The 17,534-nt window shown below is 47.8% G+C and overlaps 1 protein-coding gene across 1 annotated transcript; it reads left to right on the forward strand.

Moving 5' to 3' along the window:
• Positions 1 to 4,166: 4,166 nt before the first annotated feature.
• Positions 4,167 to 17,303, forward strand: ANGEL1 (angel homolog 1). Its single transcript, XM_065403963.1, has 10 exons — positions 4,167 to 4,377; positions 8,822 to 9,421; positions 9,994 to 10,220; positions 11,228 to 11,297; positions 11,873 to 12,306; positions 13,081 to 13,207; positions 14,242 to 14,352; positions 15,383 to 15,452; positions 15,949 to 16,112; positions 17,143 to 17,303. The coding sequence occupies exons 1-10, from the start codon at positions 4,167 to 4,169 to the stop codon at positions 17,301 to 17,303; spliced, it is 2,175 nt and encodes a 724-aa protein (XP_065260035.1).
• The last annotated feature ends 231 nt before the right edge of the window (positions 17,304 to 17,534 follow it).

Raw genomic sequence — 17,534 nt, forward strand, 5'->3', positions numbered from 1 at the left:
CATTCAGTGACAGCCACTGCATAACTAGAGCCTAATCCTGCAAGGTATTGAGCACCCTACATAAGAACATAAGTTATTGAAGTCAATGGTAGTTGAGGGTGCTCAGTATCTCCTAAGACCTAGCTCTTCCCCAGACCTATTCTAGAGCTTTTTATTTGCCTCTGAAAGATCAGACCTTGACCACAGCTGTTAGCAAGATCCCAGACTAGATAGGCCATTGGTTTGCTCCAATATGGCAGCTCCTATGTTTTTACCTAAGTGTATACGCACTATACATCCCGGTTTACTTCAGCAGGCTCCAGATTTTTACCAATGGCTGCCTAATTGCTCAGTTTGGGTGGGGAGTGGGAGTCTTACATGTATATGGAGCCCTCTTATAGCAGTGGTAACACCTGTGGGGGTTCTGGTGGTTTTCCTTAGATTATTTTAAAAACAATTTATTAACTAAAAATCCCACCTTCATTCTCCTCAGAGTCAGAAAACTCATGCTCCATGGTGGCGTGTCCTTGTCACCACACTGAGAATGCTGCTTGTTACTTTGCTTTTTCTCCTCTGCGAATTAGTAGTTTACAGTCATCTCTGACACCCTCACACAAAACCCCTGTCACAGCCACCCGACTCTAATTATCAATCACAGAACCTCCAGGAGCAAGGGTGTCATCTATACGATTTGTAATCTTGATTTATACTGTTTCTGAACAGGAAGGTCACATTTCCCAGTCACTGGGGCTGCCAGGGTCGTGTGGGAAGTTTTTGCAAGGCCCCTCTTTCATTTCTTCTCAAGCATTCCATGACCTCATCTATACATTATGACTCAAGATAGATGAAACTTACAACGGGATATCCTGCAGTCATATTACATCAGTCTTTGGGTGCATCAGATCCCTCTAAGTAGGATCAGAACCGGTCAGCATTTGGGTAAGTGTTTCAGAAAGTGGTGCTAATAAGCTGGTAAGGGGTGCTCACCCCTCAGAGTCACTAGTGAATCAATGTCCCAGCCCGGTACATTTTCAGATGAGAAATTCAGTCATGACCATTTGTAGTCTTTAAAGAACTCTCAGCACTTTTTTGCAAAAGTTGGTTTATTAGTCCCCATGTCCTGAACAGATTCCAACTTGAGTAATTGCATCTTGCCTACTGTATATAGACGTGCTCTGTAAAGATATAAACACCTAAAAGTGCCCCAAACCCAGGTATTTATTATTTCTCCAAGCAATCTTAACTGATACCAAAGTTGAGGCTCCATTGAATTGTCAAAGGAATTGGATCAGTGCTTTTTATTTATTTATTTACAGTGTTAGGGGACCACTCAAAAGGTTGACAAAAATCATTTTCTTAACAAAGGAGGCTTTTTTGATAAAGGTGGAGGAGAACTATACTCAGTACATTTAGGGGCAGTCTTCCACTACAGGAGGTAGCCCAATAAAGATAGTTTCTCATAGAGGTTTCACAATGTATATAGCACACACAGATTGCTAAGTGCTACATAGATATAGTCCCTGCCCCAAAGAACTGGATATCTTAGACACTTTGGTAGTTTTGTTTACCCATATTTTACATAAATCTCTCAACCATTCCAGTTGTCAGAGTTCAAACAGGGTTATACTTTGGTGCAGAAGAGTAAAATGTTGCGTAAGCCAATGGAAGTTTTGACCTTGAAATGTAGGCCCATTGTATGTTTTGTTGTTTGTGAATATTTTTTCTAGTGCAGGCATTACAATTTTGGTAGCTCAGACATTTGTTTGCTTGTGGTACTAATTAATATTCCTTGTGACACTAGTTAACAGTCCTCACGTTTCAGTGTGATTGTCCCAATGTTGGTTGGTTCTTGGATACTATACCTCTTCTCTCAAAGATCGACTTTGTTTTAAAAATGCCCAAGTAATTATCATTTGCTGTTTCAATAGCCTGCTGCCTCTGGGCTATTAGTAACATCACCTTCCATTTCTGTAGCTGAACAAAGAGGAATAGTCCAGTAGTTAGGACGCTAGTCTAAGACTTATGAGACCTCAGTTCAGTTACCTGCTCTGTCACAGACTTCCTGTATGACCTTAGACAAGTCACTTTGTCTGTGCCTCACCTGTAAAATAGGGATAATAGTAATGTCCCTTCCTCACAGCAGTGTTGTGATAAATACAGTAAAGACTGTGAGGTGTTGAGATGGTAATGGGGGCCATATAAGTACCTTAGGTAGATTAATGCATGGTAAATTTTGCTCTGTGGTTTTGAAACAAAATTATTTTGAAAATACTCTAGAGATCACCAATCATTTTGTCTTATGAACCATCTTGCAGCAGTCAGTGCAGGTTCTGTTAACATGTCAGCAATGTCCATTTTGGCTAGAGGTTTCAGAGTTGTTTTTGATAGAGATATGATTAATGTGCTCATCAGCAGGTGATGGGTTTGGTTTTAAGGGATGTTTGGAGATACAGTCAGCAGATTTAGTCTTTCCAGTTCTGTGTATTACTACTTGTGTATAAGACATCAAGAGTATACTTGGAGTAAGAGGGCATATTGGTACTCAATTTTATCTGACAGTTTGGTTTCAGATTTTTAACATGGTCATAATGATGAATGTAGTAAAATGTTCAAACTCTTCTCTTTCCAGATGAAACTATCTGGTTTCAATATGTGACAGGCTTCAACTTTCATGGGCTACAATGTGATCATGACTAGCTGGGTCTGTTTGATTCTATATAGCTCTGAGTTTAGAGGGCTTCAGTCAGTCTTCTATTAAAGGAAGGGTTGAAGGACAACATGCTCATATGTTCAAGGCTACATATGATGACATCACCTGCTTCAGACTGTGCTTTTGTCCACACAGATTTTGTATAATATTTTATAAGATCCTGAAGAGAAGCAATTATACTTGCAAAGTTAGGAAGGCAGCATCAATAACTATTCATGCCAAAAATGACTTGATATCTGCAATTGTTCAGTAAGACTATTTGCTTTCTTGTTTTGACTTTCAAAGGATATGAGATGACTCTTGTTTGAAAATACATGTCCAAAGGCTTTTAAGTAGATTTAAAAAAAAATGATCTTGTCCCTGTTTGATATGGGGGCATTCTAGGATTTTCTTTAGTGCATCATCATGGTCTTGATGTCTTGTTCTGCACACACCTTACAGGATGGATTAGATGCAGCAGATATTACAATCTTTTGTAATGCATTGGCCAATGTGAGTCGAAAAGGTGGTTAGGTATGTGAATTCAGGGCCCATTTGGAATTGATGGAATTCTTGTTTAGGCCTAGTTTTGATAAACATCCAGCACTATTAAGGCAGTGTACAATACAGCCCAGATGAGTGTAATATATGCTGCTCCTGACTGATTTCCTCCATGGGACACCACACACAACTCTGAGCAGGTATGATTAGGGTTACCATACGTCCAGGTTTTCCCAGACATGGCCTCTTTTTTGGTCCACCGATCTCTGTCCAGGCAGATTTTTCAAATAAGAGGAAATGTCTGGGATTTTTCCTTGTGGATCCGATGTTGCCACTCAGAAAGAGCCATCTCCATGCCCCAATTGGTCCCTCCTCTGCATCCTCAGCTGCCAGATCCTGGCCTGCCAAATAAGCAGAGCCACCAAGGGCCTCTCCACCGGGCTAACTGCCCTGCCGTGGGGCCTCAGAGCCCAGCTAGAAGGGGTGATGGGGCCAGAGTGACAGTGACAGGGAGGGGGATAGGCCTGCAAGGAGGTGCTGACTGAAGGCTGGTGCTGTATCCCAGGCCTGCGCCAATCGCCCTACCATTGTGATAAGGAGCACGACACTGCCCACCACCTTGAAAGTGCGGCCATAGGCACCCCCCAAATACCCTCCCTGTACACACACACCCCCTCCAGTGCCACCCAAATGCCCCTCTCAGTACACACACCCCTCCCGCACCCCCCAACTGTACCCTCCCCTCCCGCTGGTGCAGCATCCTCTGTTTAGGAACTTGAGTGGTAACCCTAGGTGTGAGATGGGCGGATACCCAAACGGGATCACACACAGCACAGCTTCACAACGCAGACTCATACACACACGGTGGGGACGCGGGGCCTGCGGGGCTGAGAGAGCAGGCGGCCAGGAGCTCCTGGGGAAGTTTACAAGCCTCATCCCCCCAGCTCTGCTCCCCGCCGCGCTCGGTCTCCGGGACCCTTCTCCCTCCAGCCCCAGGATGGGCGGGCTGAGTCCATGCGGGGGGCGCGAGGCAGCGCTGGGCCAAGGCCAGGCCGGGCCGCCGGCGGCTCCCAATAAAGTTGTTGTTGAGGCGGAGCCGGGCTGGCGCGTGGGCAGAGGCTGGGAGAGGATCGGGCCGGGCGGCATGATCTGCACCGTGCTCTGCTACCTGCTGCTGCCCGCGGCACGGCTCCTCCGCGCCCTCCGAGGTAACAGCCCCCCTCCTCGGGCCCCTCCCACGGCCCGTGCGGCGCCGCCCCCGGCCCCGCCGTGCGGATTGCGGCAGGCTACTGCCTGCGCCCAGGGGTGCAGCTCGGAGCACGGGTCCTGCGGACACTCCTGCAGCCCGCCCTGACCGGCGGGTCGTGGAGCAATTAGATCACCTCGGGCCCGAGGTGACAGCCCCCCAGGGCGATCCCCCTCAGCTCCTGGGCCTCAGGTGACAGGCCTCCCCTACCCCCCCGGGGTGATCTCCCTCAGGTCTCGGGCCTGGAGTGACAGGCCTCCTCTACCTCCCTGGGGGTGACCCCCCCCTCAGCTCCTGGGCCTGTGGTGATAGGCCTCCCCTACCCCCCTGGGGCTCATCCACCTCAGCTCCTGGGCCTCAGGTGACAGGCCTCCCCTACCCCCCTGGGGTGACCCCCCTCAGGTCTCGGGCCTGGGGTGACAGGCCTCCCCTACCCCCCTGGGGATAACCCCCCCCTCAGCTCCCGGGCCTGGGGTGATAGGCCTCCCCTACCCCCTCGGGGCTCACCCACCTCAGCTCCTGGGATGACAGGCCTCCTCTCTCCCTGGGATGACATGCCTTCTCAAGGGACACCTAGCTCTCACCAATGTATCCGAGAAAGACCAGCTCTCCCAGGCCCTCTTGGGTACCTCCCCCAGCTCTCACCGAGGAACTCTGGGTAGACCGAGGAACCCCGAGGAGACCAACTTCTCCCAGGCCGTTTTGGATAGCTCCAGGCCTGATTGTTATTGTTTATATAGGCCTAGCAACAGTGCTAAAATTATGGGGGGAGAGGAAGTAGGGGGGCCCTGAATGTCAGGTATCTTGCTTTAATGTAAACAGTAGTGAGACTAAAGGGGGGCATTAAATAGAAGTGAGGTAGCCCCTAAAACTGGCAAGGGGCCCACTTCCCAGCCCTCCCTCCAGTCCCTCTGTAATTTAAGAGCTGCTTAGCAGTGATCTAAGTGCTTTCACATCAGAAGACAAGGTCCCTGCCCTGAGGAGCTTGGGCTCTAGGCAGATGGAGGCAGGGCTGAGAGGCATCTGAAGCTGTGCTCTAGAGCTGGCTGAACAGTTACTCAATTTCTCTCTCTCTCTTTTTCTCTCTCTGTTTGTTTTAAAGGAGTAAAGATTCTCAGTCATCTAATTATATAGCTAATCAGAGGAGGGTTTAAAAGAGAGTGGAGGCTTGGTGGAGTGGTCAGGTGAGACCATCTCTAGGTCCTCCTCCCAGCTCTGACCATTGTGTATAGGGGAGAGCAGCTCCTCCAGATCTCAGGAAACTCCAAATCTGATTGCTAAAAAAAATAGCAGTGTATCTACAGGAGAGATGGGCTCCTCCAGGCTAGTGCTGACTACTAGCAATAGAGCAGAGGTCCCCAATCTGTGGAGCACGGGGCATGGAGGAACATTTGGGGGGCTGCAGCTGGGGCCTGGGCCAGCTCCCGCAAGGGGTGGGGAGAGGGTGCCACTCAGCTCCGCTCCTGGCTCTGGCTGCTGGCCCCATGCCTGGGGATCAGCTGCCAGCCCTGCACCCGGGGCTCTGCTCTCAACCCCATGTCTGGGAATCTGCTCCCGGCTGCCGGCCCCATGACTGGGGTCCTGTCTGCCAGCCCTGCGTCTTGGGTTCAGCTCTTGGCCACAGCTGCTGGTTGAGGCTCCACTCCCACCCACAGCTGTGGCTCCAGCCTCAGCCCCCTTACACATGTCCGTGTCCCCCACCTCCCAGAGCCACAGCCTCGCTCCCCGCTCAGGAGTGGTGGTGTGTGGACAGGGGTAAGAGGGGGGGCGTGAGGCGAAAAGTTGGGGGACCACTGCAGTAGAACATTCTTCTTGGGGGAATGTACTTAAAGCAAACAATTTCAAGGGGAATGTCTTTAGAAAATTATTATATTTTAATTATTTTTTTCCTTTCACTTTATACATCCTCCCCCATCAAAATAAAATAAAATAGGATGCATCCGAAGCAAAGTACCTTGAGAATACTTAAAAAATACATTTTTATAAGCGCTTGTCTACATATGCAGTTACTCTGAAATACCTAATCCATTCTAAATTCACACCCTACCTTATTTTGGAATAGCATTTATACATAGACAAACTGATTTGTAGTTCCATTCATTTCTCTTAACCATTCCCACTCCTCAATCTCCAATGAGCAATATCCAGGTTAAAGATAGACTAATAATGAAAAACACACACTCATCGCCCTCTTAATTGTCACCTCTCTTCTAAAGATCAAGAGTCAAACTGTTTCAAAAGAAGGGTGGGAGGGGAGCAAGTTCTAAATGCCCTGCTAACACCTGTGAAATATGGGGGCTTCAGTGCCTCTACTGAACATGATTGCAGCAGTGTGGCGTAGGGTAAAGGTGGTCTTTTGGGTTGGAAGGTTTTAGCCATTTATGATTTTATAGGACACTTATAGACAAGGCAGATGAGAGCACCTGTGTAATAGTCTTGTGTTGAGATACTTACTAATCAAGTGGCTGCCAAGTTCTTTTGATGAGTAAGTGGTCATTAAGCCCTCAATCCCCTGTTTTTGCCTCTTAAAATGGGATTTCAAGGTTTATCCTATCTACAGATCATGCAAAGGCTCCCAGTGTAGTCCTGAGCTAGGATTGGGGAATCGATATCAGATTAAAAAACTGTATTTCTGTAGCACCTTTCACCCAAAGTATCCCCAGGTGGTTCACAGATAGAACTTTATGTATCTACAGTAAAGCCTCTCTGTAGCTTTCTGGGTGCTGCCAGTACTTCAGTGCTATGCTGATGCGCCAGTGTGCAATCATGATGGCATCTGAGGCTATCCTCCACTTCTGGGGGATTTGTGGGGAGGAGGGATCTTTTCTGGCCCCATCTTCCCTGTGTAATGACTCCTCTGACCATCTCAGTTAGATGGTGCTTACATGGTGAGAGCTCCATTTCTGCCTGTATGGCCAGAGGAGCAGGATGTGGGGTTGGGATACTGCTGAAATACTGACAAATATTGGGTGGGGTTCCTCACAGCTTGAAGAGAAATCCCCTAGCCCTCTGCTATTGCTTGGTAGATAATGATTGGTTTGTAAGCAGACTCTGGGAGAGATGGATGCCTCCTCTTTACCATCCATCTCTGGTAATACATATATAACTCGGTTTCTAAACAGGATTGCAGAAGGTATTCTAAGAGAGATGGGCTCTTCCAGATCCTCACAGCATGAATTAACATTCATGATGATCATTATGACGTGCTTAGCAGTGACTGTAATGACCTTTCTGTAATCAAACTTACACACTTGTTCATTATAATAATACTTAGTTCTTATTATTACTAGAAATTCTAATGGTGTGCCTAGATACGACAGTGTTGAGCATATTAGAAATACTGATATATACTGATACGGGGAATATGTCTCTTTGTGTCAGTGCTTTGCTTCTCACACATACAAAATATTTTGACTTAGAAAATGCCAGTAAAAGCCTGTAGTGATATTGCTGACTCTTGCGTGCTGTTATCCAGGGTGACCTTCCATTACAGGGTGTACAAAGTGAGCAAGGAACAGGAGAAGAAAATGAATGATTTGCAGAGATCACAATATGCTAATCAGTAATGGGGACATGATTGCACAGAGATATTAGCAAAAACACACATGCTTTTATCATCTTGAAGTGTATAAAGGGGAGATACTAGTGAAACTAGTATGTTCTTGTGTTGAGCGTGCACTGAAGTATTTGGCCTATTACAGGTGTCAGTCACCCACTGAGTGAATATCATGGTCTTCCTATTCTCAGACCATGGTTTCTTTCATGGTAGTGTTTTCCCTAATGGGGCTTTTCCATCTCCTTCCGTGTTTGTGCTTCCTGTGTTGGTCTCTCCACTCCTTTTCTTATATGCATTTGAAAAGATAATTCAATGTGGAATGGGTCTTCTATATTGGGTGTCTGCAATTATGGAAATTCCTGATATCTAAATATGCTGCCAGCTGAGGACCCTTGTTCATTTCCTGAAAATTCACCTATTCCAAAGGTCAGCTGCTAGAACTTCTTCCTGATGTCTCTGCCCCATGTGGCTCAATGTATTTGTGTTTGTATGGAAGATGCCAAAGAAGGGCCAGTACTATAGCTTAGATGCTGCTCTGCTGACCACTTATAGCACTGTATAAATAATAATATAAAACCAGCCTAAATTTTACAGTCCGTTAAACCAGCACCACCTCACTGAAGTCAATGGCATTGTACCGGCATAACTAAAGTCAGAATATGGTCCAAGAGGCAGCCTTAATTACTCAGCACTATAACTATACACCTTTTTTGAGAAGCTACTCCGTGCTGCTGATGCATTCAAATCGTTCTGTTGCACCAAATAGTAACTGATTTCTCTAGCCTAAATGAGCGAATAAGTGAAGAGAGCCATGGATTTTAACCATTGTCTTGTATTGAATTTTTGACAGATGCTTTCTTTACGTGTCGAAAGAACGTGCTTCTGGCGAAGAGCCCGACCGCCCAGGTAGGGGGCATCTCTTCTGTGCCCAGCAGGAGGTCAGTCCCAGAAGAGGAGGAAGCCCTGCTGCAGCAGCAGCTGGAGGAGGAAGCTGGTGGGCTACACAGCAGTGAGACTGCTCCAGCAGTGGGGAAGGTGTCAGCCACACTGACTAGTGACTGGCTGGAAGGCTCGGAATTATTGATGACCAGCCTCAGCAATCTGAATGTGGCTTCAGAGGTCACATGGTGCAGTGATCAGCAACACAATGAGCTACATACCTTAATGTCTCTAGGACCAAAGGAACATGTTGCAGTCACACTGGCAAAATTACCAGAAGAGGAAAGTGTGGCTATGGTGGGCATTGCAGCATGGTCAGCTGTAAGGACACAGACCGATCACCAGATTAGTGGCTGCACCCCTTCAGCCCTGGAAAGGGAGGATGAAGATACTGCTGTGCTGGGCTGGAGCTTAGCGCATGACACAGAGATAGTGCCAGTGGAGGCCACAGCCTGGCCCTTTTATGATACAGGACAATTCCAGCCTTTTCCAGCAGAGAGATCTTACCACGGTCAGTAGTAATACGACCTTGTTTGATTCTGAGCGTGTGGTGCTAGATTGGGATGAGGTAGTGTAACAAAACTTTCTGATCTCCCTGCATGTGGATGCTAAATCCTGGGTGAGCTGAGTATGTCTGCACTTGCTGTTTGTTAGGCATAAGCTGCATCTTTCCATGCCAGGATGATTGCATCTGGTAATGAAAATGATAAAAGTAATCTTTCCTGATGGAAAGGCCAAGGCTTCTGGCATTATTGGGTTGACTAGTGTTGCTAATCACAATTCCTGTGAAGTTAACATAGGTGCCCACTTCATACTAGAGATGGCCTCCAAAGAATGGTTGAGTTTTTCCAAAACATTTTCTCCCCACTAGGACCCTGCCATTCCATCCCTGGTGGCAGCTATTCAAGTTAATCAAAGAAAATCATCCAAGGGCCCATTTAGAGTTCAAGATGTCCAGATTTAGGCAACAAGAGAACAGCTAATCCCTATGTCCCAGCTAGCAGGAGCATTCCAGGAAATAGGACAGGGAAAGATATCCAGCATATATCTGACCTGACCTGTCTTCCTCTCTCTTACATATAGAGATTTTATGGAGGGACTGGGAGGATCTCTCTACCCAGCCTGCTGTTCCAGAGCTGGGCTCAGAGAATGGGCCTCTGTTTGAATTCCGAGTCATGTCTTACAACATTCTGGCCCAGGACCTGGTGGAGCAGAGCCCTGATCTCTACCTGCATTGCCAACCAGATATCCTGGACTGGAGCTATCGTCTCCCAAACCTCTTGCAGGAGATCCAGCACTGGGACCCTGATGTGAGTACTACCCAGGCTCTTTCATGTCAGCTATCACCAGAGTTTTTGGGGTGTGAAGCCAGTGCCTCTGGGGTTATTAGGGTCCTTGGGTATGTGCCCACTGGCTCCTATAACCTTACTAGGATCTATTCTTTGATTGTAGGGGCTCAACTTTTCCTAATAGAAGTAGGACTAGGACAGCCTGCTGCAGTCTGTGGGGAGGAGTCAGAGCCTATAGGGCAATCTGGAACAAGCCCAGAGATGAGGCCTACATGGGGGTGGACTTCCTGTTCCTTGCTTGCTTCTGTATTCCTTAGGCTAGCTTAGCATGCTGAGGAAGAAGTGTGCTCACCACTAAGGACGAGAAGTGAATTTTATTTCACTCTTGCTTTCCCACTGGGTAACTGAAGGAGAAGTATGCGCTTCAGAAGTCGTAGAGCATGCTCTATCTCAGTGGTTCTTAACCAAGGGTAGTGTACCCCTGGGGGTGGCAGAGGACTTCCGGGGGTACATTAACTCATCTAGATATTTGCCTAGTTTTACAACAGGCTACATAAAAAGCACTAGCAAAGTCAGTACAAACTAAAATTTCGTAGACAATGATTTGTTTATAGTGCTCTGTATGCTATACACTGAAATGTAAGTACAATATTTATATTCCAGTTGATTTATTTTATAATTATATGGTAAAAATGAGAAAGTCAGCAATTTTTTAGTAATAGTGTGCTGTGACACTTGCATTTTTTATGACTGATTTTGTAAGCAAGTAGTTTTTATGTGACGTGAAACTTGGGGTACGCAAGACAAATCAGACTCCTGAAAGGGGTACAGTAGTCTGGAAAGGTTGAGAGCCAGTGCTCTAGCTGGAGGAAAAGTTGCTTAGATAGCATTTCTCGGTGAAGGGGTTAAGTGTGGGAAACTGTTTTTCCCTCTCTTCCCTCACTGTCACAACTCCTCTCCCCTCCCTCCCTCCCCCCCAAAAAAGCCAAACAATGGTGGAGTGAGCTAGATCTCTGCCTTCCTTGCAGGTTCTGTGTCTCCAGGAAGTGCAGGAGAATCACTACTGGGAACAGCTGGAGCCAACATTCAGGATGATGGGTATGTCCCTCTCTTTTCTATAGGTTAGGTTGAGACTTGCTGAGAAAACTCCATGTTGATATCTCCAGAGCTATACTTCTGTTTACAGAAGTAGTCCCCAGCCCAGGTTTTGATGGCCACATTTCTGAAGCTATCTGCACCTCTTCAATTGTTGTCTTGTTCCTGTTGTGACTGATTCTTCCCCAGATTGGCAGATGAAAGCAACAAAACTCATCAGGGGCCTGGTTTATATAGAGAAAACAAAAGACACTTGATGGTACATGATGGCTAACAGGACAGTACTGCCTACAAGGGCATGAGCCAGAGGAAGAGAGATTGATTAGAGCATCCCTGAGGGCATAACTAGAAGTATGGGCTGAAAATGAGCAAGAGGAAAATTCAAACTGGGTATTAGGAAAATCTTCCTGCCAGTGAGGTCTGCTGGACTACAGAACAGTCTACCCAGGGGAGTAGTGGGAGGTTGTGCTATTTAAACCCTGCAAAACAGATTTCCTATGCTTTTCTACATCTCACTACAGAGGAGCCGAGGCTTCTGGTCATTTGGGCCCTCCTGATGGGTGGTGGTTTCTTTTCAGGCTTTGTGTGCTTATACAAACGGAGAACAGGAAAAAAGACAGATGGCTGCGCAGTTTGCTACAAGCACAGCAGGTTCCAGCTGATCAGTGCCAGCCCTGTAGAATACTTCCGGCCTGGCCTGGACATCCTAAACAGAGACAATGTGGGTCTGGTGCTGCTGCTGCAACCTCTACTCCCAGAGGGTGTAGGTCAGAAAGCAACAAGCCCCCTGTGTGTGGCTAACACTCATGTGCTGTATAATCCCCGCCGAGGAGATATCAAACTTGCACAGATGGCCTTGCTCCTAGCAGAGGTTGACAAGGTTGCGAAAACTGTTGATGGCATCTACTGTCCTGTCATCTTGTGTGGAGACCTGAACGCTGTGCCTGATTCTCCATTGTACAAGTTCATCCGGAATGGTCAGCTCTCCTACCATGGGATGCCAGCCTGGAAGGTAGGTGTAGATAGGGAATGGCATGGAGCAGCTCTTTGTATTGCAGGGAGTAGAGTATTTATGTAGTTGTGTCTCTGATCACTATTATAAGGCTACTTCCTCATATAAAGAATGAGCCCCACTCAGCATCAAATTCATAGACATACAGTAAATCATGTTCTGTGTTCCTAACAACAGTGGAGGTTACCGAAGCAGAGAGAATTTTTAAAATCTTGTTTCTTTTTCACCACTGATGTTGCTTGTTTGTGTTGTTAGCTCAGATGGTGAAACTGGACTGGTCAGTTCGTCATTCTCCTTCACTCATCCATCGCTGTTGTACTTGGGTGATAGTAACTGTAGGGGGAGGTGCAAATCCATATTCATGGAAATATTATCTAAATGTTGGGCCTAAAGCTAGTTCTGTTCCTGAAATATATGCCCATGCAAGCACTGCTCCTTTACACATACTCTCTGTGGCTGTGCACCCAAACACACATACCAAGCTTGCTCTCAAGCACTGGCTTTCAAAATGGTTTGAACAAAATATTTCAAACAGATTTTTTTTCCCTCTTTCTCCCCCCCCCTCCTTTTTACTACATGTTCCCCAGCTAGTAGCTGCACCACAGATTTACATGATACTTATTCTGTGCAAGTGGTTGTGCTGGGGCTTGGCTCTGTGTGGGTGCTGTGTATTCTCTCTGAGTGTGTTGTGCCTGTGCATGTTGCTGGCCTCGCTTTAACCATTTCCTCCTGGTGCTTTGTTCCCCTCACCTCTACCATGCTGCCTTTATGCAGGTTTCTGGACAGGAAGACTTCTCCCAGCAGCTGCACCAGCGGAAGCTGCAAACCCCACTCTGGCACAGCAGTCTGGGTATAACGGGAAACTGTCAATATGTCTCTCTTTGCCAGCCAAAGAAATCAGGTGAGCTGTGGTGTGTACGTGGGCTCAACAAAGATGATTATTGTGTGGGTCTTGCTCCCTCTCATTGATCTGCAGTCTCCACTCTTGGCAGGACATTGGCACAACCTCCAGGGCAGAACTGGGGAATGTGCTGCACCAGGCACTCTCCTTGACAAGGATTCTCTCCTCTCAGAGTACCTGATTTGAACTGTATCACTTGTATGCCCCACAACTCATCTCAGCCTGGGTTTCTGCCATCTTCCTGCACTTGCTGGAAGCTGAATGTCCCACAGTACTTCACATATCATAGTCATATTTGGGGTAAGCTTGAAGGGCCTTGTCTTTTTCTTCAAAGCGCTGTGTGGTGTAGAGCCCACTTAGGCTCTCACTCTGCTTTCCAGAGATGCTTCAGCATATGAAGCCCAGGCCAGGGTGTTCTTGGTGGAAGCTCAGTGGATATGAACTCCCTAGAAATCAGGCTGAACCCATATCTCTTTTCCCCCCTTCAAGCAGGGGTTTCCCTGTGTCATAAACACCCCAAATGCCTTGCTTAGAAATTGACTGGTATCTTGCCACTGTAGACCATTTTTTGGGAAGGGGAAGCTCTTAATTTGTGGAACCCCCAGATACCAGAGTCAGGGCCGGCTCCAGGCACCAGCTTAAGCAGGTGCTTGGGGCGGTCAAGGGAGAGGGGCGGCACCTGCGGCAATTCGGGGGCGGCAGGCCCCTCACTCCCTCTAGGAGCGAAGGACCTGCCGCTGAACTGCCGCTGCCGATCGCGGCTTTTTTTTGTTTTTTTGTTTTTTTGCTTGGGGCGGCAGAAATGCTGGAGCCGGCCCTGACCAGAGTGATGGGTGCATCAGCAATAGGTATTAGAGTAGCTGGGCTGCAGTCTAGATTGTCTCTTCCTCTTCTATCACCATGTCTATTCTATATTCAGGTTCTTATATTGTACCCATCATTCATGTACTCTGGTAGTATTTTTGGCATGGAAACCTAAAGAGAGAGCTGACTTCTTTGTTATTTCCTTCCTTTGAACTGGCTCTGCTCTGCAGACAGACGCAAGTACAGCCGGGACTTCCTGCTTCAGTTCCGTTTCTGTGATGCTGCCTGTGAACGACCTGCACATCTGATTCTGTGGAAGGGTGTGACAGATGTTAAACCAGGTACTGGAGCAAGTTCTCCCTACTTCAACATCTTTTCTGCAGGCGTGAGCTGCCTTTGGCAAGACTTGAAGCCAACAAGTGGAGACCAGTCTTGGCTTGTTATTGGCTGGATGAGTCCCAGAAAAGGCAAGGATTGGGGAAGGTGGGAGCCCACCATTGTATCATACTCCCGTGGGCACAAGTGGATTCCATAAGGGCTCAGCAGCAGCTCTCAGCTACGGACCTGCTCCTTGTATAGCAAGTCTTGATTTGCTGATTTATGTGTTTTACCCCCTGTGTGGAGGAATGGAAGAGAGGGGTCAGTCTATTTTCTGTCCTCCCTTTGTTTTGGAGAGGGGCAGGTATTTTTCCATTCCTTCTGCGCTTCCAGCTCCACTGGAAGAAATCCATGGTGGCACCTGAGCTGCCTCTGTGCTAATGTGGGTTGGCATCAGTGGGTGACCACAAGCTGGCATTAGATCTGCTACTAGAGAAGCAGAACCTCTCCTCATCTCTGGGCCTTTTGATGTGTTTGGTTCTGTTCTCCTCATTCCCCACCTCCTCTGGGCTGGCAACCCATTTCATGATCCCAGTGCTGACTGTCTGTGTTTCTCTAACAGCAAAGGTTGTAGTACAGGGCCACAGGGATCAGCCTCTGGGCAGTGGTAATGTCCAAAGCTCTAGGCACAGGAGCTGATTGACCTGGATAAGTTGGTTATACTAATTTGTTGCCGGGATCGGCCCACTGACTTTTTTGGGGGAGGGAGGGGTTAGGCTTTGTTTTTGGCCTGGTATCACCTTGTTACTCTTTCAGCACCGCTGTACCTAGGCCTCCAGGACAGTTTGCATTCAGCTTTGGAACCTTGCCCTGACTTCCCAGCATGTACTATCACTCCTAAGGGTGCCTATCCAGGCGGCCATGTTTAGGATAAAGAGGAATTCTTGGGGCTGGAATAAGAGACCTTCCTGGGAGGAAGTTTCAAACTCAAAATGAACAAACTGCTCCAGGCCCAGTGGCATGTCAAATTGGAATCTCTCTGCTTCTTTTTAGACCGTCCTGCACATTGGCCCAAGCATCTCACCATGGTGAATGATCCTGATCCAGAGTTCTTCTTCCCAAGGTAACCTGGAGGGAGGGAGACTTCAGCTGGACCCCGTAAAACTAGTGGCACCCCTCCTTGGAGTGGCCATGGTGGGGTGCTTGGAAAATGGACACAGGAAGCTAAATTAATGTCAAGGTTTAAATAATTCCATGGTCCCTTCTCCCAGGCTAGAAAAAGAACACAGCAGGGATGGGAAAGAATTAGAAAAATCTGTCTACAGCTGGCCAGATCCATACCAGGCTGCACTAGGGTTGGTGCTGCAGGTCAGGAATGCAGTGCGTTGGCAGAACTGTATGTTGGTGGTGAGAGAGCCCCTGTCCACTCAGTGTCTTAGTAGAATTGGTATTAATAGTCCCTCACTTATATGAGCATTAAAATATATTGAAAAATACGTGTAGAAATAGTCTATAAACAGCTGCATCAGGAAGGTGGCTTAGTTTGCTTAGATTCCAGCACTGAGCTTTGCATCCCCTCTCCCATGTGAGGGAATGGGGGAGCTGTTTCTTCTCTGCAGGTCTCCAGGTGTTATCCGGCATGACCTTAATCTGACCTCTGCCTATAGCCACTTCTTGCCCCAGAGAGGTCGCCCTGAGGTCACAACCATGCCCATGGGCCTTGGAGCTACAGTTGATTATATCTTCTACTCGGCAGAGCCCATTGAGAATGGGAACGAAGGGGGTGAGTGTGGCAACATGGGGCCTCCTGAGAGCTTATCCCCACTGTGCTAGGAGGGAGCTGTGTGGTACAGCAAAATGGTGGGCAATGTGTCTCCACCATGGCAGGAGTGGGCCGCTGGGTGTGGCAGCATGCAATTTCCAGGGATCTGTGGCCAGTAGGGGCTGAGTGATGTACTGTGGGGAAATGCTGTCCTCCCCAGCTGGGGTGACAATCTCTATTTCATGCTATTGAAGAGATACAATAGTTCTGCCTGTCCTGGCCATAGTTTTTAAGGCAAAATCAAAGTAGAATGGAATGTTACTTTCTTGTTGCCCAACACTTTGCCTTGAGTTCACCTAGCATATGCCCTGGAACAGCCCCACCAGGCAGTTGGCATTGAGATCTGGGCTCCTCTGGCCTGGTAGTTTGTATCCTTCAAGGCAGCATAGTCCATCTGTAGGAGGCACCTCACTTCGCCTCCCAGTGATACCCCCTGCAAGCGTCACACTGTTTGAAGAAGGAGTTGAGTTGATGAGGTTCTGCAAGTAACTGCATCAGCTCCCACTCCCTCTGAGGCCCAGATCAGCTCAGCGTGGGCTCTTTGGGGATGGGAATAGAGTGCGAAGAGTCTTCACAAGTCAAATTTTGTTTCCCCCGAGCCAGTGGCTCTTTGGGCTGACATGGTTAAGGCACACCAGTTTCATAGCCAATGGTACACAAGTCTATTCAAGTAGAGGCCCAAATTCACCTTGGGGAATTTGAGTGCAACTAGCAAGAGCTTCCCTGTGAGCAGCTGCATGATGACTGCAGTGTGTGTTTGCAGCTCCTGTGTGTGCCAGAGCATGAATCCATATATCAGTAGCAGTCTAGGGTGCTTGTTGCTATAGTATCCAGGCATGAAGAGGGACATGTTGTTTTGTATAGGCTGTCTGTGCGGACACACCCTTGCTTCCCTGACTGCAGCATATTCTAGCTGCCTTGTGTCTGTGCAAGAGTTTTGAGCACGAAGTTCCAGTCTCCATCTGACATGTCCTTCCCGTTCCCTTGCCAGGTCGCAGGCTGTATCGAGATGGAGCCCTGAAGCTGCTTGGCCGCCTCTCCCTGCTCTCCGAAGATGTCCTGTGGTTGGCAAATGGCTTACCTAATCCCTTTTGCTCATCTGATCACCTCTGTCTGCTGGCTAGCTTTGGCTTGGAGGTCTCCAGTGCCTGAGAGATGGGGATTGTGTGGGTCGAGCTGGACTGAATGCAGAATAGAGAAATTGTGCATTCAGAGCCTCAATTGGCTCACAGGAAACTTCCTTTCCATTTCCCCTGCACCCCCCATGTAACAGGAGCATGAGGGGGCCAGGGAGATTGAGCCCTTCCCTGCATTGCTACTCCATGGGACTCCATTACTGGCTGATGCCCAGTTGTTCTCTGGCTGCACTAGCTCTTAAAGGGA

The sequence above is a fragment of the Emys orbicularis genome, chromosome 4, assembly GCF_028017835.1.
Source record: "Emys orbicularis isolate rEmyOrb1 chromosome 4, rEmyOrb1.hap1, whole genome shotgun sequence".
Lineage (NCBI taxonomy): Eukaryota > Metazoa > Chordata > Testudines > Emydidae > Emys > Emys orbicularis.